At 44.2% G+C, this 22103-nt stretch overlaps 1 protein-coding gene across 2 annotated transcripts in view; it reads left to right on the top strand.

The window, feature by feature from the left end:
• znf827 (zinc finger protein 827) overlaps positions 1 to 22103 on the top strand; it is a 79473-nt gene that overhangs the window by 12804 nt on the left and 44566 nt on the right. For both annotated transcript variants that reach the window (XM_049567814.1, XM_049567823.1), the window contains exons 2-5: positions 7530 to 8804; positions 11009 to 11181; positions 11478 to 11973; positions 21537 to 21815. In XM_049567814.1, coding sequence (XP_049423771.1) covers positions 7530 to 8804; positions 11009 to 11181; positions 11478 to 11973; positions 21537 to 21815 — 2223 coding nt within the window. The remainder of the gene's footprint in view (positions 1 to 7529; positions 8805 to 11008; positions 11182 to 11477; positions 11974 to 21536; positions 21816 to 22103) is intronic.

Raw genomic sequence — 22103 nt, 5'->3', positions numbered from 1 at the left:
TAGAAAATAATTCACGCAGGTTATTACAGACTGCCAAACAGTGGTGTCGTCAAGGGCCAAACTGAAACAATCACTGGCGTGGTGTTTTTAAACTTGAATAGTCTTGTTCCAAGTAGATGTTATGTTCCTTACGGTTAATGTACTCCTTTAAATTAAAGCTGAATATTGTTTTTTTTTTTTTCAAACAAAGGACAACTAGCCCATATGAAGAACAATGAATTGTGTGACACATGTATACACAGATACGTAATACTTAATAATAAATTAATAAAACAGGATTGTTTGTGGAACTCAAAATGTTAACTATACCAGTATTAGTCTATGCACATCAGATAATTTGTAATATTTTTTTTTTAAAGATATTTTTTGGGGCATTTTTAGCCTTTAATGGATAGGACAGACAAGTGTGAAAGGGGGAGAGAGAGAGGGAGCGACATGCAGCAAAGGGCCACAGGCCGGAGCTGAACCCGGGCCGCCGCGGCAGCAGCCCTGCATATGGGGCGCCCGCTCCACCACCAAGCCACCAACGCCCCAGATAATTTGTAATATTAGCTGTAAAATAACAAAACAAAGTATATCAGTATGTGATTCCTTAACTCTTGTATTGACATGGTTTTCAACTAGCTTATATACTTCAACACTATAATAGTTACTGAAACTCAGTCAAGGCTTTTGCTTTTGGTGTAATTATATAAAACAGGTATCACACACTCTGGCTCCATATGCATTTCTTTTATGTCGATGGTGATGTTTCAGCCCTCAGACGTTCTTCAAGATCAACAGATTGTTGATCTTGAAGAAATAAAAGAAATGTGAAAAATGAAATAAAAGAAATGCATATTGAGCCAGAGTGTACGACACTTGTTTTTGATAATCAAGTCTACTGCCAGTGATCAGCACCTCGCTATAAATCTTGGTGTGTGTTACTGTTATATTTTAAATTTTGCTTTTGGTGTGCCATAACCAAGATTTTAGCAGCTTCATTTGGCCATCCCTATGACACATTTCTGGGGTGCCACTGCTGCTAAAGACGAAATAGATGAGATGCAAAGTGATTATATAACATAAACTAACTAAGCGTGCAGTTTTCTAAATAAAACATCAATTAAAATCAAAATATATTTTTTACAAATCCGTCCACAGACAACCAGATCTGTCGAAGCTGTTTTGGTTTTAGTCTGGCTGACAAATAGTACGTGGTGTGTAGATGCCTTTAGGCTTTTTTGGCTACCATTCACACACCACTGACTGTCCAGTACATCGGACAGGTCGTTGTTGATCCTTATTGCCTTAAGTTTTTTCAAGATATTCATTTGCTTTCCTTTGGTGTTGCAGATCTCCCTGTTTATAGCATGTTTGCTTTTGCAAATTGGGCAGCAGCCTGATAAACTGACATTAAAATATATTATCTATAAGCTGTTTGAGAGAACTCAGTGAAGTTAGTGTTTTCCACATGTTGAGAATTTACAGAATTGATTTCTAACATTTAATACTTCACAAACTGTTTAGGAAGTCACTTCAGTTTATAAAGTGGCACGTTAATGCACCAGTCTGGTGGACTTTTCATCATTCTGCCTTTTCATTTGCGTTTTATTGTAGACTTTGAAGAAAAAGTACACAACCATGACTCTGAAGGTCTCTGATAGTATGGCACAGTGATTAGAACGTGAATGCCCTTTGTCTGCTCAGTTGAAATGGGAATTGGTAGAAAGACATGGGGTTTGACAGTCTCATGTGTAAAAGATGTTTCAAACATTTTGATGCTGTTTTTGGGACTGTGACAGCGAGCGTTGGCCCCGTTTCCAGTCACCAATTAGTGTCATTAGCTGGATACTGCAGTTCGCCTCAAGCCTGGGCTGTAGATTATTGCTAGAATGATACTCCTAATCATTTAGCGAGATACTGTCTGTGTACAGCGACAGAGGGTGTTCTTAAGCGAGATGAAAAAGTTCTAAAATCGCAATATGTATGTCTATTTCTGGGCGATTGGTTGCTTACGTGGGCTTTCCTGTAATGGTCTCACATCATATTCACACATTTGCATCAGGATGTTGTTGCATGTGAAATGGAAATTGGCTTTCACTGTTCAGGAATATGGAAAAAATTTTAAATTGGCCATAACTGCAGGAGCCACATTAACTGCACAGCCCACTGCAGTTGAACTAAACTCCTATACTATGATACCTGGCAGCAGATATATCTGAATTTAAGTTTTTTATGCTTGTTTTATGTAGTAACATTCAGATGTCACATTGGAGACACAGTAAATAATATATGAATGGTACAGCCATTACAGAAGGTGATAGTGCAAATACACGGTTTGTCCAAACATGTGAGACACACTAACTTCCAGCCCAGGTTGAATCATTTCAGGGTGGGACAATAAAGTCACTGATCAGATTCAGTTGTTATCTCCTCTAATCACAATTTTTGTAATATGTCAGTTTATGCTGCAAAGATGCAATAGACATACCACTTCTCTCCCTCCAGCAGTTTAGGTCTATAGCTTTGATGACACATCTGAGGTTATGAGCAAGTATTTTTTTTTTAACATGAGATGCTAAAAATGGAAGGGAAAAATAAACCAGAGGGTAAAGTGCACTTCATCTGCAATGAGGAATTTCAGAGGTCTGGGGCTCTCAGTCGTCTCATTCTCTTCCAAGAACACTTCTCCTTCCTGTTTCACCTCTGGCATGCCGCCCAAAGTACCCACAAACCACGGAGGCCAAGGCCGAAAATACACAGATGGTAATTTGCACTACATTTCAATACGACTCAACCGCCATTATATATAGCCCTGCTGCCTGAACCCTGATCTTCACCAAGAGTATCGCCTCACCTCAGATTCCAGCTAAAAGATGAGCTCTTTTTCGTCTTTGTCACAGACTGCCAGTTGTGCAGGATGACGGAGGTAGCTGGAGTTGAAATGAAAGAGTTGATTCTTAGTTTTCATGAAGTCTAATGTGAACCTCGATCAATAACCAGCAGGGGTTTTTTTTTCTTCTGGATCAAGACATTGTGTCAACATAATTAATTGCTAGAGGAATGTTTAATGGTTCAGCTTACTCTTGCATGGAAGAAAAATTGTCAGTTTTTCAAGTCGCTGAAAGTAAAGGCCTTGACAAGAATATAAGTGACTACATATATGCCATGTGTATGTATATGGAATTGCTGCTTTTAAGAGTACAATCTGTCTGATAGGCACTTACTTTAATAGGTTAATGTAGAAGGGAGTGGCATTGCATCCCAACACAAGACAAAGGCTATCACACCATCACCAAGTTCATCAAAAGTAAATGCTCCATTGTGTGACATTTTGCTTTAGTGATCACATGTCTTGCCCAGCCTTGTTGGTTGTCATGTTTCATCAACTTCCTAATGGAAATAACATGATGGATAAACTTTGGAGCAATTATCATGTTGCTCCTGCAAAAGACAGCATTTAACAGATTGATGGCGTATAATTTCATGTGAAGGGGGGAAAGTATGTCTGCTAGCTCCCACACATCCAGCTGGATTTATTTAGAGCATCTGCGTTTCATTTGTTTATTTATTTTTAATATCTGTATTCCAAGTTATGGAGTCAGGAGAAAGAGGGACAGGGATGAAGGGAGTGATCTATACAAGAAAAAAAAACATGTGGGTGTGAAAGAGATCAAGCTGGTGAGAGATTATGGAAAAGGGAAGGGAAGCGATCCTGATCCAGTGTGTCCCAATTAATGGAATTACCTTCCTCCTCGGGAGGACTGTTAGTCATTTGCAGAGATGTGAGCCCGCCAGTAGAGCGTCTCTCCCACCATATTGTCCAGCAGGCGCTAATAAGGCAGCCCTGACCGCCGGGCGTGCTCATTAGCATAGCCCGCGGCCGTGGCAACCCCCGCCAGGGCCTAGCCGGACACTTAATTACCACCGTGGCTCCTTCCTCACTGCATCCATGCTCACTGCCCTCCTTCCTATATCCTCACCCCCTGCTCTACCTCCTTAACCCACACCCAAAGACACACACATACCACCACAGTCTCCCCCTCCCAGTCGCAGCAGCAAAGATGTAAGACTAATCATTTTGCCGATGTAGATGTGATGGCTTTAGTCTTGGTATGTTGTGGCAGTCTTTTATGTTATCTCACTTTTAATGGCTTTTGCGGTCAGCAATCTTTGCGATTTTAGTGATTCCCTGACCTGCGCTACCTCCCTCTAGCTCGTGCTGCCTCTCCCTTTGACTCTCTTGCTCTCATTGCTATATTAGCTCATGGGCATGACTCTCGTTTTGACATCGGCACAGTATTGATGCACCCCTGTCCAGCCTTAATCGGCTAATGGCCTCCTCTTCTTTCCTGCCAAGCCAAATCAACCCCTCCCTTAACCATCCCTGTATCTGTCCCTTCCTTCCTTCGCCTTCCCGTCTCCTCTCCCCCTACCCTGTTCAGGCCTGGGGTCAGTGAGGCCAATTTTCATGCCTGGCTAAGTCACAGAATAGCTTTGTGTGTGTGTGTGTGTGTGTGTGTCTGTGTGTGTGACAGAGAGAGAGAGGGAATATGTTAGTCAGCAGCCTCACACAAGTCATGTGGTGAGTGACCTCCTGACCTACCTTTACTCCAGTCCCTTGCTCTTCTCTCCCTTCTCTAACTCGCACTCTTCCCTTTACCAGCAATCATTCTGTTTGACAAGGAAATCTGGCTGACTCCCGTACTAAACTTGTATGTATGTGCGTACACACACACACACACACACACACACATACATGCACCCCTCTCTGACCTAGAAAAGCCACGGCCAAAATAATCCTGCCAAGTTCACAAATGGAGATTGTTGACAGCACTGTGTGGTGAAACAATGAACAAGCACACTACCTGTAATGTCCAACTGTTTTTAGCTGTAGTTGCAGGCTGTGAGCTCCCTGTCTCTTTTTTTGTGACAGGTTAACACAACACACAGGTTTCCAAACACCGTAAGTCACAGAGGTGCTACATCAAAATATTTTTAGCTGCTTGGTGTACATCTCTGTTCAAGCTCAAGGCAGTTTATTTTAGCCGGTCTCGAAGCCTCACGGCCTCCTCTTTATGTAGCCTCAACTTGCACTTTGACTTGTTATGGCTCTCTTTTTTCTATAATGTGGTGGCGCTATACATCTTTGTGGCCCAGAGAGAAAATCCCCTGCCGCTGCACCACTGAATCACCCGTGTGTGAGTGATAACAGAACCAGACTGCTGAGCACCCCGCAGCTGTTTGTCTCAACATGCAAGTCATCCCCGCCATTACACCGCTAAATGGTTCCCTTTCAGTGGCAGACGCTTGCCGCCTCGGCCCGTATCTCCATGCCTTCATCACTTGGGGGGGGGGGGGGGGTTACAGTTACTGTCGCAGAGCCAGCCACCACACTGGAGGCAAAGCATTTGAATGTGTGTCAGAAATGCAGTGAGGGGAGGACTTCAGTATTAAATCACATTCTTGGCTGTGCATTTGGAGTCTAAACATATGTATGCACGTGCATATGTTTGTCCCCATGCGTGTGGTGGGCATACAGCAGCAGTTGTGAGAGCAGAGCTCAGACGAAGCCCCCTTAGAGCTTGGGCCGGAGACCATGACCTTGGGAAATGTCATTCCGCCCACAGGGGTGGCTCACTTGTGACACACAAAGCCATGGTAGTGGAGTGCATCAGTGCACTGTAGCACTCTGGCAGAAGCCTAGTGGTGTAGTGTTGCGTTCAGCTGTACCTAACCCTGAGGTTTAAGAGTGAACCTAGGAAGCTAGAGAGTTCAGCCTCAAAGCTGAGACCTTGGGTCAGCAATCTAGCGATTTCCCTCTAACCACATTACAGCCATTAGTGGCTCTTGCTGCTTTTTCGCATGTCACATGGAAATGGGTCAAGCCCTGCCCTGCATGACTCACTGGCTCTTTCTCCCGCTCCTTCTCTTTCATTCCTGTTAACCCTACTCAGGTGGCAAAATGGCTTCAAGGAGCATGGGAAAATTGGACTCACAATCGTCGCATTATGACGTTTCCATTCACCTTTAGAACAGTAGTAAGAAATGAGAAGGATCATACACGATGTGTTGCTCATCAGTCTCTTACATCTTGCATTGTTTGTGTAGGTGATGTCTATTAGACACAGGGTCACAGACGGGTTGGAGACCCCTAAGGCCAGTGTTATAACATAATCCATTGTTTTGGTTTTTGGCATCTGATGTTTCCTGTCAGCTTTTGGTTGTGTGTTGCTGAAAAATGTAAGATGTGTGTGCATGAAAGACAGAGATGAGAAGATGCTTTGTGGAAGTGTGTAAGCCCTGTTTGATATCTGTTGCAGCAGGAGAGTAGCGGTCATAGTGGGTTGTGATTGTGGTCACCTTTGTGGACCATGGCGAGCCACGCTGGCCAGATGTCAGCCAACTCTAATGATCCCAACAGGTCGCTGGGCTGGGTTGCCAGGCAACCGTTTTGCCGTTGCTTGTAAACAGAGAGCAGACCCACCAGGCCTCTGTCAGGGTCGTGAGGGTGAAGACGGCTTTGGTGTGTGTGGATATACTGCATGTATGTTGACGTGTGAGACATTTTAAATAATTCTTTCATTGCCACATCTTTTTGCAGCTGCATGAGTGCCCAATTTTCTGAGAAATCTCAGCCAGTTTGCTTTTTATCAGATGTTTTGTGAGGTTGTGTACACGAACCCAAAGAGGAGGGGAAAAAAAGTCAGTTTTGACATTTTGTTTTGCCCAGGCTTGGTGCTTTTGACATATTCTTATGGAGGTTTGTTAATATGTATCAGGAATATTCACTTTTCTTTGTTCGCCCTTGTCTGGCAAGCTGTAATGTTTTGCTTATGAATATTGATACATGAAGTGTATATTAATGACCCTTGGTGACCTTAACCCTATCCTTATTGGCTCCCCGGTGGTATCTGCAGGCTCATGAATATTAATCTAGTTCTGTAACCTCCATTACCCTAATCTTTGCTGTCTAGCCTCCCAGAAGGACCCGTTGTCATGGTAACCCCTTTACTAGACTCTTCCAGACCAAGGGTGGGAAAAATATGGTTAAAAAAGGACAGAAAAATCTAAATTACTCAAACATCTTGGATGCGCCTGGTGGAAAGCTGCCATTGTATAAAAAGAGGTTCAATTTGTGTTGGAAGTCATTTTAGTGTTCTCCTTGCTGAGCAATAAAGTGTATTTTTTGCAGCTTCAATTGGCCGTTTGACTTGGTTTGGGCAGGTAATGTGTTTGCGTTTATGAATGTTCAAAATCGTGGTCTCAATTAGGCTTCCACATAGGACAGATTACTAACTGCTCTGCAATATCAGACGAGCAAGGATGAGAAATAATTAAAGTTAATAGTAAATAGTAATTTCCACTGTTAAAAGCTGTCTATCCAGAGGCTATGACCATGCCCGCTACTGAACTCTTAAGTGTTTGGCTTTCACAACTCATACTTAGGATGCTTAAGTGTTAAGCTGACAGATAATGCCTAGTCTAACTGTTTTTTCTTGAGCAACATGGAGATATCTGTATGCATGATCTCTCTCCTCTTTCAGATGTGGACAGCAACGAGGAAGGAGGGCCAGATGACGGTCCTGTGGAGGAAGAAGGCTGGTTTGGGAATGCTTCTGACACCCGCTCAGAGTCGTCGTCCTACGGAGACACCCAGGATGAGCTTCTCTTGGCCAGGGGCTCCTCTCCTGATGAACGGCCTGGAGTCAGCACTGGGTCCGGGGACCATGATACCTGTGGAGGTGAGAGCTCATTGGGTTGCCCCACGCCCGTCCATCGTGCCTCTTTGGAACTTCTTGGACTGGATGGAGGTGCATTCTCGACCCAGGACACACTCTCCTCTGTGGTATCATCACTGTATGGCGAGGCAGCATCTCGTGCCCTGGGAAAACCCCTCAGCAGCAACCTACGGCGCCTCCTAGAGGCTGGGTCGCTGAAACTTGACACTGGGGAGCTTCTGGGACGGTCATCCAGGGGAGGTGCTGGGGGGGAGTCTCCTCCGATAGGTCTAGCCCCACCGTTGACTCTCTCCCCATCTTCCCACCACGCCCAGCAGTTAAGTGCTCTTGCCCGAAAACTGGCCAATAACAACAACAGCGGCTCAGCCTCACCAGCCTCCTTGGCACCCTCAGTCACCAACATTAAGCAAGAGCCCCTTGACCCCTTTAACTCTGTCACCCCTAGCAACGGCAGTGGCTTCGTATGGGCAGGTGTTGCAGATAAGTGGCCACCGGCCAGCTGCTCCACACCCTGCGGCTCCAGCTTGTCCCCAGACTCTGCAATCCAGAAGTTAAAAGCAGCAGCGAATGCCGTGCTCCAAGACAAGAATGCCGTGGCCTCCTCCTCAACGACTCCTTCCTCCTCCTCCACTTCTGCCTCATCTGCAGTGCCCGCCCTCGGAGGGGGTGGTCGGGGAGAAGACGTGGTGCGCTTTGATGCCTTCAACTCTCCGTTCAGCCCACAGTCAGCTAGCTCCACCCTCGCTGCACTTTCCAAGAAAGTCAGCGAGCGGAGCCAAGCCTCGTCAACCGCCAGTGCTGCTACTGACCACCAGTCCTCGGCTAGTTCCTTTCTCTCACTTGTTTCAATGACCTCCTCTGCTGCCTTGCTCAAAGAGGTGGCAGCCAGGGCAGCGGGAAACTTGCTGGCAGAGAAGAAGGATGGTTCCTCCTTGGCGACTCCTGGGGTCCTCCAAGAGGATGTGAAGCCCCTACTGGACAAGAACCAGAAGGCTCCCACGCCCTCTACACCCACCCAGAGCCTAGACCTGCTGTTGCCCTCTACTCCAAAGGGCAGAGGCAAACCCAACAGCCAAGCAGGTAATCTAAAGGAATAATGTCTTTACTGTGATCACTGTAACAGTAATGCTACATTCATCAATATTATAGTTGCATCAGTATTGATGATAAGAGTACAGCCCAGCTTAGGTTAGGTACATTTTTGGATATTTTTTGCAGAGAAAAGTTGTATTTTTCTGTTCATTGCAAAACGCTAAAACAAGGTTGCTACAATGAAACAAAATGACCTTATGTTTGTATAGAAGAGAGAGTCTATGAAGGTTCAAGACCGTTTCTGCTGCACGTCATGCACTATATGAAAAGTTTTCATCTTCCTTCATCATGCCGTTTTCTTTTGAAAAATAATCATACAAATTTACCTGAAGTTCAAGAGAACTCTCCCCTCTCATTATACTTCTTCCCATTCAGCATTTACTAAAGAACTAATGCCACTTAAGTCATGACGAGCAAATCAAAACTGTTAGTACTGATAAGTTAAAACGGCAGCTTGACTCCAAAAAGACACAATGTCTTCGCTGTCATTGTGTGGGAGAGTAGCAGGTTTACTTGTCACCAAAAAAGCACAATTCTGAACTTCCATGACATGTTTTCTCTAGTTTTGTAATGGTTTTGTTCTCACCTCACTGGCGCTGAAGTAGCGAGTAGTGTAGCCTCAGCTTAACTGTCAGCCGAGCAGAGAGCATAGCCGAGAGAAAACAGCCCTGGCTGGCCTTCTAGTCTGGGAAATGGTCTGTGGGCTCGACGGGGGGTTCCGACTGAGACCTCACTGCCTTCCCAGACCAGCTCGTTTGTGCTCGGATGTGCGTGCTGCCAAAAGGGGGCCGTCAGTGTGTGCTCGGCACAGTGGGGAGCCCTGGAGTCCATATCCATCTCGGCAGCCTCCTCCTGGCTTCAACCCCCACTAGCCAGAGCCCTCTGCACTGATCAGCACAGCAGACTTAAGGCCAAACACATCATACTTTCCACTGACTGGATACAGATGCGTGCACACACACTCTCTCTTTCTCTCTCCCTCTTATTCTCTCCTCCTCAGTTACTCACAAATGGCCATGCGGTATATTCTGTAAGTGTGTACTCAGATGTAGACATATAACCAAACAAGGGTGCACACAAAGATCCCACTCGTGCACAGGGAGAGAGAAAGCCTCATAGTGCACGCTCTCGCTAAGTAGCCTTTAGGGAGAACAGAATGTTTTCAGGGAGATGGATGGGCACTTTTGAGGGATTGTGTCGCAACCCCGCCAAATCTAAAATGGCTGGATCAAATTGACTTCAGACAAATGAGGCAGTCGATGTAATATTCTGTGATCTGCATGCTAAAAAGGGGGTCTGCTCTAACCCGTGAGCCGTCAAGGTCGAGCAGCGCTGTAAAAATGCAGGTAGTTGTTTGGTCGCCAGACTGAAAAATGTGACCTTGATTATTGACCGTCATGTCTTGTTTTATTGTCGTCCCTTGCCAGTTCCACTATAAAACTCTATTGCACAGGCATGTTCTGCACTTTGAATATATAAGGGAATGCTTTCTCCCTTCTTCTCAAACATGGTTGTGATTACATAGGAAACAAACGTGTTAAGCGCTAAGGCGAAGGCACTAAACCGACGCACATTTCCTCTCTCCTGTTTTATTTCCGCTCCACTCGGCTCGACTCAGAATAAGCAGAAGTCATTTTTGCATTGTGATCTCTGCTGTGCTTGGAGAGGTTGGGCCGCAGATGGCGGTTTATTGTTGCAAATAGGCAGTCTCGAGGTTTTACACCTCAGGTCAATGAATGGCTGAGCACAGTAATTTCACCAAACACTGATTACCAGATGTTTTTCAAGGAACGGCACTGGAATACTTATGAAGCCATCCTGACAGGCCCTTGTAGAATTTGTAATGCAATCATGCCTCTTTCTAATAAGACCAATTAAACAGTAATGGATGCCGGATATGAAGCCAACAACAATAATCGAGATACTAAAACATGCTTGAGTTTTTACTTCCATTGTTCCATTGCTTCCAGCTGGCATTTCCCTTGATAGTTTTCACCATTAGGTGTGGAGTAGTTGTCTCTTTTAGATCAGTGAATACTGTAGTCTGTGTTTGGAAAGGCATGGTTTTTATTTTGCTACAGTAACACAGGCACATTTCAGCAACACACAGTACATGCTGTATTTCTGCTGTATTTCCATGCACTAAAAGACTAATGACTCTCCTTGTAACAATGTTCTTTGGTGCCCTCAAGGCTCTCCTGAGGATGGTGGCAAACCATTCCAGTGTCCTGTGTGTGGACTGGTCATCAAACGCAAGAGCTACTGGAAGAGACACATGGTCATCCACACAGGCTTGAAAAGCCACCAGTGTCCCTTGTGTCCCTTCCGCTGTGCTCGCAAAGACAATCTTAAGTCCCACATGAAGGTGAGATGATATGGATTTTCTTCATCTTGTGACCCTGCACCCCTTGTCACCCCCATCCACATCATTTTTAATTAGCAGTCATTACGGCTCTTGGAAAATAATTGTTAACATTAAAGGATACTCATGCTTTAGTTAAACGTGTAATATATCCTCTACATGGCATAATTAAACACGACTGCATGTTTGTTGTAGATGAATTTAACTGAAATGAAGCCAAGAGTCCTGTCTTTCCTCGTGATGTTCCGTAGTGCCGGAGAGGAGAAGCGATTTGACACAAACCTGTCCTCCTTTTCCAGGTACATCAGCACCAGGACCGGGGTGAGACTTTTCAGTGCGAACTTTGCCCCTTCACCTCCTCCCGTCACTTCAGCCTGAAGCTTCACATGCGCTGCCACCAGCACTTCCCTCGCACAGACGTCAAGGTGAAAGAGGAGCTCACCACCGACACGGAGGGCGAGGGCTCCCTGATGGGCGACAGCGGCTCCGCAGACCTGAGAGGCACCGACTTGTCCCCGCTGCACTCAGACACCCAGCAGCAGACGTCCCCTCCGGTCGAGGCTTCCTCCAATCACGTCCACATCAAGGAGGAACCACAGGAAAGAGATCTGTCGGTGCTGTCCCCCTTTAGCATGTGCAGGGACCGTCCCAGCAGCAGTGCCAACTCCCTGGATCTACCTGGAGTTGGGGTAGGAGTCGGGGTCAGATCCAGTCCTAGCGGTCCAACAACAGCCTCCCTCTTCAGCCCTGACATCACCACCAAGACGGCCACTGACCTGCTTATGAAGCTTTCAGGTTTGCATCATTTTCAAGTTTGCATGTTTGGTTTTGTTCCAAGAAGAGAGTCAAAAAGTCAAAGATATTCAGTTTGGTATCACAGAGGACCAAGAAAACCAGAAAATATTCACTGTTGGAACTCTGGAAATTTTGAATTTTTGCCATTTTCCTTACAAATACTTGCTTAATTTCTAAATTATCAAATAGTTGCCAGTTTGTTTTCTTTACTGCCTGTAAAAAGCACAAACCCATCAATGTACAGTATATTCTGTGCTGCAGTTTAAAGTTACCACTCTCTAAATGAAAGACAGATTGCATCAAGTAAGTGAGTTTTGAGAAATACATGGAAAAACAGCATGCACAGACACACCAGCTTGACTCCTGTGATCCATAATTGTTTTGTTTATTGTGCTGTTTTCTCAACTTGACTTTCTATCTCCAGTCATTGCAGTCCCACTTTTATCAAAAGTATTGCGCTTCTTCCAGACTTAAACGTGAAGACATCCATTCTGATCTCCAGCTAGAAGTTGTCTCCCCTTTGCCTCAAGTTTTGTTTTGATTCCTCACTGTCACCAGAAATAACATTCGTAAGAAGTGTAAACAGTTTTATGTTTATCGTTTCAGGTCAAGGCCGCAGTATGTCTCTGTGAGCTGTTTTTAATGGGTTTTAAAACAATGGGAGCCTACAATGTCTGAGAGTTAGTTCAAACCTTTAGTGAATAGACAGTTTCAGCTTTTGACAGCTGCAAATACATTAATGTGTTTAGACGTTTTGTGGGCATTAACATAGGATTCGAATGTAAAACCCTGCTTATGCTTCATGCAGCTAAGTGAATAGAAATTATTTACAAAATAGGTGGCAAAGCTGCGTGGGTCTCTCAAGTTCAGACATGTATGTTTGAGCTGTTTTTCAGACCATAACTATTATCTTGCATATTGAAGATATCAGGGATGCCTTCACTTGTACACAAGGGTTACTCACAACCTTGGTTTCAGTATATCTCCCTTGAGTATGGAGGAAAAGTAGGCCATGGACTTTTAGCCTTTTCACAAGTACCACATGCCTTTTTAAACTGGTTAGGGCAACACCCAAAGAATTCAAAGCTTGCTCTTTGCACACTGATTTGAAGAGGACAACATACTGTATGTTTGAAAAAATAGAGTTTGCTTATATTCACTGAAAACTAGAGTAGACAGCCAGAGATACAAAGGCCTGAAATATTCCAGTATCAGTAACAACTAGTGCTGTCAAGGATATTAATTTTTGGGCATCGAAGCATCAGTAACTTTTTTGAAATATCAGTTTTTGGTCAGTGCATCTAAAATAATGCGACAGTTAGCCACTTTGTTAGTGTCCAGGTCGCAGCAACAGCAGCCATGATTTCAAGACAAACTTCACAGTGATTTGAGTAGCACTGGACTGCTTGGAATTGACGTTAGATGAAAGTCACAAAGCCATCGCACCATGGCAACGATGCAAGCTTCGACGCATTCAGGTCAGCCCTAATGAAAACTGCCCAGCTGATGTAACACTGGGATAAACACAGGGAGGATGTCACCTGTGAGTCCTGATTTTGCAAATCTGTATTCTAAAGATGACGCATCTCAGTAATGAAAGCTCCATCCATGTATACTAAACGGTGAATACTGTTAAGCCCAGCAGGGCTAACTGATTCACTGGCACCCTCGTTGTGTCGCGCCACTCGTGTGTACGACGAAGGGGTCATGGGATAAGCAAAAGAGAGGAGACATTCTTAGCATGATAACAGATTCCACGCATACCGTGAAGGTAGTAAATAGACTGAGAATTTTCTGATATTAAGCTTTTTTCTAGCTTAAGGCTTCGGTGGCTTCATGCCTCTAAACTATGCTTTGCTAAATGGTCAACAGGGATGTTTTTTGGGGGGTATTTATCATGATTGGTAGCGACAGAGAAGAACATGCACATGAAAATCAACTCAAGTACCACTGAGAAGCACTAAAGTCATGACCCAAATCAGAGCATGTACAGTATGTTCATGTCTAATCTCATAGATAAATGGTCTGTTGAACCACATATTATCTGCTTAACAATGTCATTACAATGTCCAGATTCTTCTACATTCCCCTGCACATTGTTTTCATAATTTATTCACCCAAGGATGAATACTTGAAGGGTATACTGTATATGTTTTGCTTCTTTTGCACACAGTTCAAATGACACTTGATGGCCGCCCAGTTAGTACATCCTCAGCCCTGTGCTGTCGGCCACTGATTAGCTCCACTGAAGCAGTTGGGGACTAAATAATTCGCTCAAGGGCACCTCGACAAAAGTTGTTGGGGGATTAATTTTTCTCACCCACATCTTATCAGTAGTCGGGGGAGTTGAAGATCTGTAACCTCTAGGCATCTTTGTCCTGTTAACAGTTCTCTTTGCCTGTGTGTCGCTGTTATTATGACTGACAAAATGACAAGTCTAGGTGATTTAGAGTAAATCAAATACGACAATATCTTTGACCAAAAACCACAATATCGATATTGCAGTGATAAAAGGCGACACTTAATGATGATATGCCTCCGAATCTAACATAATATCTAGTCTCATATTGCAATTTCGATATAATTTCTATATATTACTCAGCCCTGTTCTAAAGTTGATGATGAGAAGTTGGTCTGGAGCCTTGCATTAATGATTGTTTATATGACCCTACTGTACTTTGGTGAAGTCTTGCCCTTTGTTGCAGTTGATGCTGTATACCTAGATGTCTGCACCTCAGAACTTATGCCTAACAGTAATGGTAGCAGTAATATGAAACAGTTAAACACTTACAAGTTAACATGTAATTCAGTATTTTCTGCCGCTGGAGAAGTTGCACTGTGACATGGACTTTTCCCCCGAGCTTTACAACATAATGATACAGCATTATTTTAATAAACTGGACAAACATGCTGCTCTAAGGTACTCCAGGTCCACATTGTGTTTAGATGCATTTCACCATGTTGCAAAATACCAAAGGATGAGCTCGGAGACGATGGCAAGATTGATGGAAAAAGGTTGACCGAGGTTCAGCGTCGGGGTCGAGGCTACGGCTGCCACTCTTCCACTTAATGCTGTGTAATTAGATTGAGATCTTGAGCGCGTATGGGAGGAAAAAACCCTGGGAACATTAGATTAATTAAAAATTTATGCATAATTCATAATTAAAAAGGAATTCATAATTTGAAATGATTAGCGCCCTCAGCGCCATCCTGTGACCCCGCCAGGATGCACAGGGACTGGGCTGGCTTAGTTAACTCCCCCTCGATCTCGCACGCCCGGGCTCCACATGGATGCCCCCTGGGTGCCAGTTGCACTTCGCTCCCAGACTGCACAATCAAGCCCAGGCAAGTCCCCGAGGAGCCAAGATGGCTCCTCGCAATGTCAGTCCAGTGTCAAGTGGCGGACATCTTAGTCAGGGCATCATTCAAGGAGAATGAGAACGGATATAAAAAGACAGAACGAGAGGATGTTGAACTTCAATGCATGATGATGGGTTTTAATGAATACTGTGTCTTTGATCACAAAGTTCTCCCTTTGTTGGGGGGCGGAGTTAAAGATAGAGGGTTATGAAACTAAGAAGAACTGGGCTCAGATCTTTGTAAGACTTACCCATGCCACGGAGCAGCCAGGGAGGGAGAGGTGAGGAAGTTCCTCCTGGGACCTCTAGACTCTATTTCTTTTGACCTCCCTGCCAACCCAGATTGAATGTGTACACGAGCAGCTCATCCCTCCTGCTTTTACACTGCTGTCTCAGTGCCTCAATCCCACAAGGCCTGGAAGAAGGAGTGGGGGAGGGGGGGGTATAAAAAGCTGGAGAGGGAAAGATAAAAAAAAAAAAAGAGACAGATAAAGTGACAGCAAGCGAGGGAGAGGGAGAAAGAGGCAAAGAGGGAGTTGCATCGAGTTCCCCAGGCATAAAGAGCCAGTGAACTCTTCCTGACCTCTGACATAATAAGCATATCATTTTTTGGGCTGCCCTGCTTTCCATTGAGTGTTATACTGATACCCTTTGATTTTTATCCTTGCACGCTGACACAACCGTTAGCTATCCAGTGTGATCCACATTTTGATTCAGAGATGAAAGCCACTGAGGCACTTTGAAATGCACAGCCCCTACCCTGTGCCCAGTGGACCCTGAGTTAATAATGACAGTGGGCACTGCACACCCTCCAAACACCGACACCCCCCCACCCCCCGCTGCGGTGACACAGGCACAACGAGCTTGACCCTGGCTGGGTGTGAATAATTGGCATGCAGGGGGTTGTGGGAGGTGTTGCATCTGTCATGATGCTTCTGCAGTTGTCTTATTTATCCTTTTCCTGAGAGAGTATGTTGCATGTGTTGCTTTGCTACGATGAAACGACGTGCAGGCAGAATTTCATCATCGTACATGAAAAATCTTGAGTAATTTTAGAGATCATAGATTTTTTCTTCACTCTTTTGTCACGTCATTATCCGAGATATAGGCATTTTTTGTGTTGCTGTATTTTAAAACAGCATAGGGGCATCTACTGAATGTAGAAGCGTAGTGCAGATGACACAGAATATCTAGAATCTTGAAATGTCTCGTCTTTAGTTTTGTCACTTTGTGAACATCAAGATTTAATCTACATGTCCCTTGCTTTCCAGCTCTGCATGAGCAGACACAGGCAGGCCTTTTGTGTGTGACCTCTGGTCCATACATCCCCACTGCAGCCATCAGTATCACTGTCCGGTGTCTAGCACACTGTCAGCTATTGTTGGGTTCTCAACCTGCCCCACGTAGCCCTGTGCTTTTTTTTTTTTTTTTCTCCGGGAGAAAACAGCAGCCAATTGTCAGAGGGGGAGCAGGCCGGCGTGACAGAGGTGGAAAGCTAATGAAGTTATTTGACGGCAGCCCTGGCCACGGAGCGAGAGGTGAGGCGGAGTGGACAAGCGCCTGGCAGCGAGACGGATGAGGCGCGAGAGAGGAGTGTGGTGAAGGGGAGAGGAACAGGGAAGAGAACGGGGATGAAAGTGGCATTGGTGGCAGGTGTCAGAAGGGTGTGATAACATGGAGACAAACTGATAGCATCGTCAACCCTGAGCTAGAACCAGCCGTACAGTATCATGCACAGGGAGCTGACATTGGACGGGGTACGTACTCGCGCAGGCAGGAAGCTCACCGAGGAGATGCCCAGTCACCCAGAGATGCCCGTCTCCTCCTCAGATCTGTGCTCACTTCACAGTGCTCATGATGCTATTGTGATTGTGAAATTCTGACAGACAAAAGGCCAAAGTGTAAGCTTGGCATTGCAGGCTGAATTGTTCCTGTTGGTAGTGTTCTCTGACTTTTTGTTATTGAGCCATCAGTGTAGAGGAATAAAAAAACTTGCCCATTGGATTAGGCTACTAAATAATTCATTGGGCTCTGTAACATAGATTCTGAGTGGAAATACACTCTATTTATAGCGACAATCCAAAAGGTCACCGGAGTGGTGTGACTTTGTGTGTGAGTGCACGTCCTGGGGTTGTTTTTGTTCTCGTGAGGCCACAGAGGAGAAGAATTTGAGAATCTTAAGTTTGTGTTGAGTCTGTAGTTGTCAGTGGCTTATGTGCAGCCCGGCATTCCCATATGGTTTGAATGCAGCATGACACTGCACTGTTGTATGTGACAACACCAAGTCAGGATTTCTCTGAAGATATAGATAAGCGTGTGTCTGCGTGGGTAAACGGGATAGTGTATTTTTATGTGTGTTTGTAAGGCGGTGACCAAGTGTGCTGTCCCTGTCTGATCCGACATGGCCCAACACGCTTCTAATTAGAGGACGTCCTTCCAGGTGCTGACCAGGTTATACTTAGCCTGCCCGCTGACATCTGACGGTGTGACATTTCCAGCTGGTGCCGCGTGCGACCCTGCGCCACTGCCCCTGAACTTGAAGGTCACTGCCCACCCCCACTCCTCACACACACACACCCCTCCACCTCCTCCCCCCACCGCTCAACCTCTTCCTTCTCCCCCTCTTGAACTGCAGTCCCGGCCCGCCATGATGTGGCACTGTGGCATCGTGGCACCACATGGGTGGTCAAAACACCAGCACCTGTCCCCTCTTCCTGCCCCGTATCCCCCGTCCCTGAGCCCTCTATCCCTCCGGCATAGATCATCATTAATCAGAGGGGCCGGAGCCGGCACAGATTGATGATGCGGGCAGGGGGCGGCGGGCCTGTGGCGGTTAGAGATGTTAGGTGAGACGGTAGGGTGAGGAGCAGAGCAGATCTCTGCTGGGGCCAGAGGAGACTGGACAGCAGTCTGCCCAAGAGTGATAGCCTCTCTTATATCCATGCCCTGTGTCTGTGTGTGTGTGTGCACATGAGTGTGAGTGTGTGACAGATAGCAGGAGTGTACAGATTGCTTGAAAACTGTTGATGTGTCAAGAGTTCAGAAGGATGTTCATGAGATATATACAGATATATTTGCTCGTACCTGGCTCAGCCACAATCAAACTCCATTGGAATAAGTTTATTAAGATTGTAATTTCAATCGAATTTTAGGGCTGTAAATAGTTCGCAATGTTGTCTAAATTAAAGTTTGAATGCTGCACAGATTTTTTTTTTTTTGCATGTTTGTTCAGTCTGTTTAAACCTGGTATTTCTGCACAGCTGCAGATAAAGATCAGGTTACACTTTAAAAGAATCAGAATCTGGTTTATTGCCAAATAGGTTTTTACACACAAGGAATTTGCTTTGGTGTATTGATGCATAACATAAACACAGTAAAAGAAAATGAAATTAATAAATAAAATCATGTATTGCAAAAATTGAGAGACAAAAATACAGGATAGAATAAAGTTATGATAAAAGTGTGAACAATCTATCTGATTTAGCTGTGCAGTTCTTAGAAGTAGTAAAAAATATGTAAAAAAAAAAAATTGTCCAAAGAATGTGCAATACACAGAGATATAGTACGATATACTGTTTATTTAGTATTAAATTATGTGTAGAATAAGATTTAAGTGGTGGCGATGTTGGATTGTTTTACAACTTGTGTCAGCCAAACATTTCCAAAATCTCCAGATTGCAAAGACAAAAAAGTCAAAATTCATTGAAAAAAGACAAAGGTAATCATTTCCAAAATTCACGACAGGTTTTTATCTGAACAAATATTCATCTTAAATCCATATTTGTTGGTGTTTAACCTTACAAAAACGATATTATCGCTGAAGACAAAAACTATTTGCTCTCCCGCTGCAAAAAGAGGCACACACCTGTAGTAACGAGACAATCTAGCAGTAATCCAACAGCACCATGAATCACATGTATTCATTATAGAAATTTGATTAGAGAAAGACTCATTTGATCCGATGAATCACTGTATTCAAATTAAGGATTTTGTTCAAGGGTTTTATTTCTTTTTTAGGGTGATGATTTCATAAATTATGATGACAGGCATTCGAAGCTTCACTTAAAAACCTCAATAGAATCTTCAAATGTAAAACAAAGACCTTTGGTACAGCCCTATATTTTATTTTTGAATTTAAATGTACAGGTAATTTTAGAAGTGAACTTTTGTGAAGCTCCTCTGCAGCTCCTAAAATGTGTTTGTGTGTTTACTATAACATTAACATCATATCATACCATACATGTAGTATTCTGCTGTGAGGAGAAATAACTCTAAAGGTGCATACATTTTTTACAATTAAAGAAAAATATAGAAAGCAACCTTTGCTTCTCAAACTTCGCTATAGCAACGAGGCTCTGCTTCATGACTCACGTGTGAAACCGTCTTAACCACAACACCTCAGTCGCAGATACTAATTCATCCATAGTGGCTTATTTGTTTTTACTTTTGGCAGACGACAACATGGCAACAGTGCAGCGAACATGAGGTTCTACACACACACTTCCTACAAGCTTCATGCTTTGCTCAAATAAACTCTGCTTCCCCACTTCCTCCTACAGCAGGTGTTTGTTATCTAATTAACCGTAATAAGTCAAAAAATTACAAAATATATTGGCTCATAAAACCAGAAAGGACAAAATACAATGAATATTTTACACACTTTTAATAATATGGCATATTGTAAAGATATATATTGAGCAACAGCTTAAACACACATGCATGTAAGTGTTTAAATTTTCATGTATTCAGATCTGTACTGCCAACAGCCAATCCACTTAATGAAGTACTTCGTGCTGTAATTGGTTCTGAAAAATGGCATGGCGCACCCGCTGTAAATCAGGTTACAATAGTGGACAATAGTATCCTTTAACCTTCCCCATGGTTCCCATAGTTGCACTGAAAGAAAAGAAGATATCAAGTGACTTTGCACAGGCGAGCAGAATGCATTTTAAAACATATTTCTACGGCTTCTCTTGGTGCTTTACAGCCATTTTAAATGTCAACAATGGTGTAAGCTATAGCCTGTGTAAACCTTCGTTTTAGTGCGGAGTTTTATTTGGAATGTGCTGAGAGACACAAAGAGAGGCGCTTGCCCCGCTGTTCTTTTCTTGGCGGCTATCGGAAGTTGCTCCATGTCTAATTATTAATTATTCATCTAAGGCGGATTAGATGTGGCCCAGTTTCTCTTGAAGATGACTTTAGAGCAGAGGGATCCATGTGACAGTTCACTCCCTAACCTAGGCTACACACTGCAGAGATGGCAGATAAGCCAGATTGCTATCGCGCTCCACAGAAGTACAGGAGTTATTTTATGCTCTTACATCTGAAGAGGAATCAGACAATTCAGGCGGGATGAGGGAGCCAGACTTAAAGCAGAATAGCACAGAGAATTAGAGTGTACGGACGTTAATGGGATGGGGAGGGGACAGTGTGAAGGAGAAAAGAGGAGGGAAATGAACTGGGAATTTGTTGTGGATGCCCTAAAGACCGAGAGAGAAGGACAGTCACGAGGTTGCACCCTCTGTGTTGGCCCACAGCGAGCCAACTGTGGTGTCTGTTGCGGCGATACGGCTGTGACAATCCACTGTGGACCACTTTGTTCCATTTAATTTGCATTTTCGTGTATTGTACTTTATGTTGTCTGAAAACGGCAATGTGATGTCCTTGTGGCGTATTACACTTAACTTCAGGTGTTTGTTTTTTCAGTAAACGTTAACACCACAATACATTTAAGAAGTTTTTCCATTTATTTTTTTTTAGCAGGGACAGTTGAGTCTCAGCAGTCCCTGCGCAGGCAAATCAACAAAAGAATACTGGCATCAGATGTTAGATCTCAGACAGGGGTATAGATAAAGAAACATTGCATCATATAAAACTAACAGCACTTTCCATTTAAAAACATTACATCAGATAGATGCTTGCCACACGCTGAAGGATATACAGAATGCAGTATGTGACCCTTGGGTGCATGCAAGTTTTAGAGACCTTTTGCCTTACACTCAGTAAGTAATGTAAGGCAGATGCGGTGATAGAAAGAACGCCTCCGTTTGGCCTTTTATTATTTCTGGGTTAAACTTACACATTTCAAATTACCCGACAGACCTCCTCACTTGTTTGGTCACAACTAGTATTTTGACTCCTTTCTGCTTGCTTTCCTCAAATTAACCTTCTTAATTCTTCTCATTCTTTTCTTTCCGACTGCAGCAGCCAACCAGAGGGAGACGCTCAAGTCTCCGTTCCACCTGAAGGAAGAGCCCAAAGTGGAGGAAGCGCTGAGCCCGAGACCATCCTCCCAGTCCCAGAGCCAGGTCCAGCCAAGCTTCCCTGCCACTTTCTGCCAGGAGGGGCCAGCGGGGGCGACAGCAGCCACAGAGCGTCCAGGGTCGCTGAAACCGAGGGAAGGGAGCCCCATGGCAAAGAACAGCTTGCTGAGCCAGGATATCAACGTTAAGGTGGCCTCTGAGCTGCTGATTAAGCTTTCAGGTAAGGCTGTATTCGCACTGTTTCTATGGATCTGTGCATGTTTGTGATAAGGGGGAAATACAAATGAGCTTTTTAGTTCTCAATCTGACCCATTCAATTATTTAATTCTTCTAAAGTGAAGCAAAGTGTGTGGTCTTTACTGGATGCATTTACAGTATTGAGTTTGTGTAAAACCCTTAATGCATCTCATCTCTACACAGAAGTATGTCTAGGAAAGAACAGACCATGCTCTGTGTTATTGATATTTGTTGTGCTGGTCAGCTGTGTGAGTTTCAGATCAGCCAACAG

The sequence above is a fragment of the Epinephelus fuscoguttatus genome, linkage group LG3, assembly GCF_011397635.1.
Source record: "Epinephelus fuscoguttatus linkage group LG3, E.fuscoguttatus.final_Chr_v1".
NCBI lineage: Eukaryota > Metazoa > Chordata > Actinopteri > Perciformes > Serranidae > Epinephelus > Epinephelus fuscoguttatus.
The sequence above is the reverse complement of the archived record's forward strand: the minus strand, read 5'-3'. Positions and strand labels throughout refer to the sequence as shown.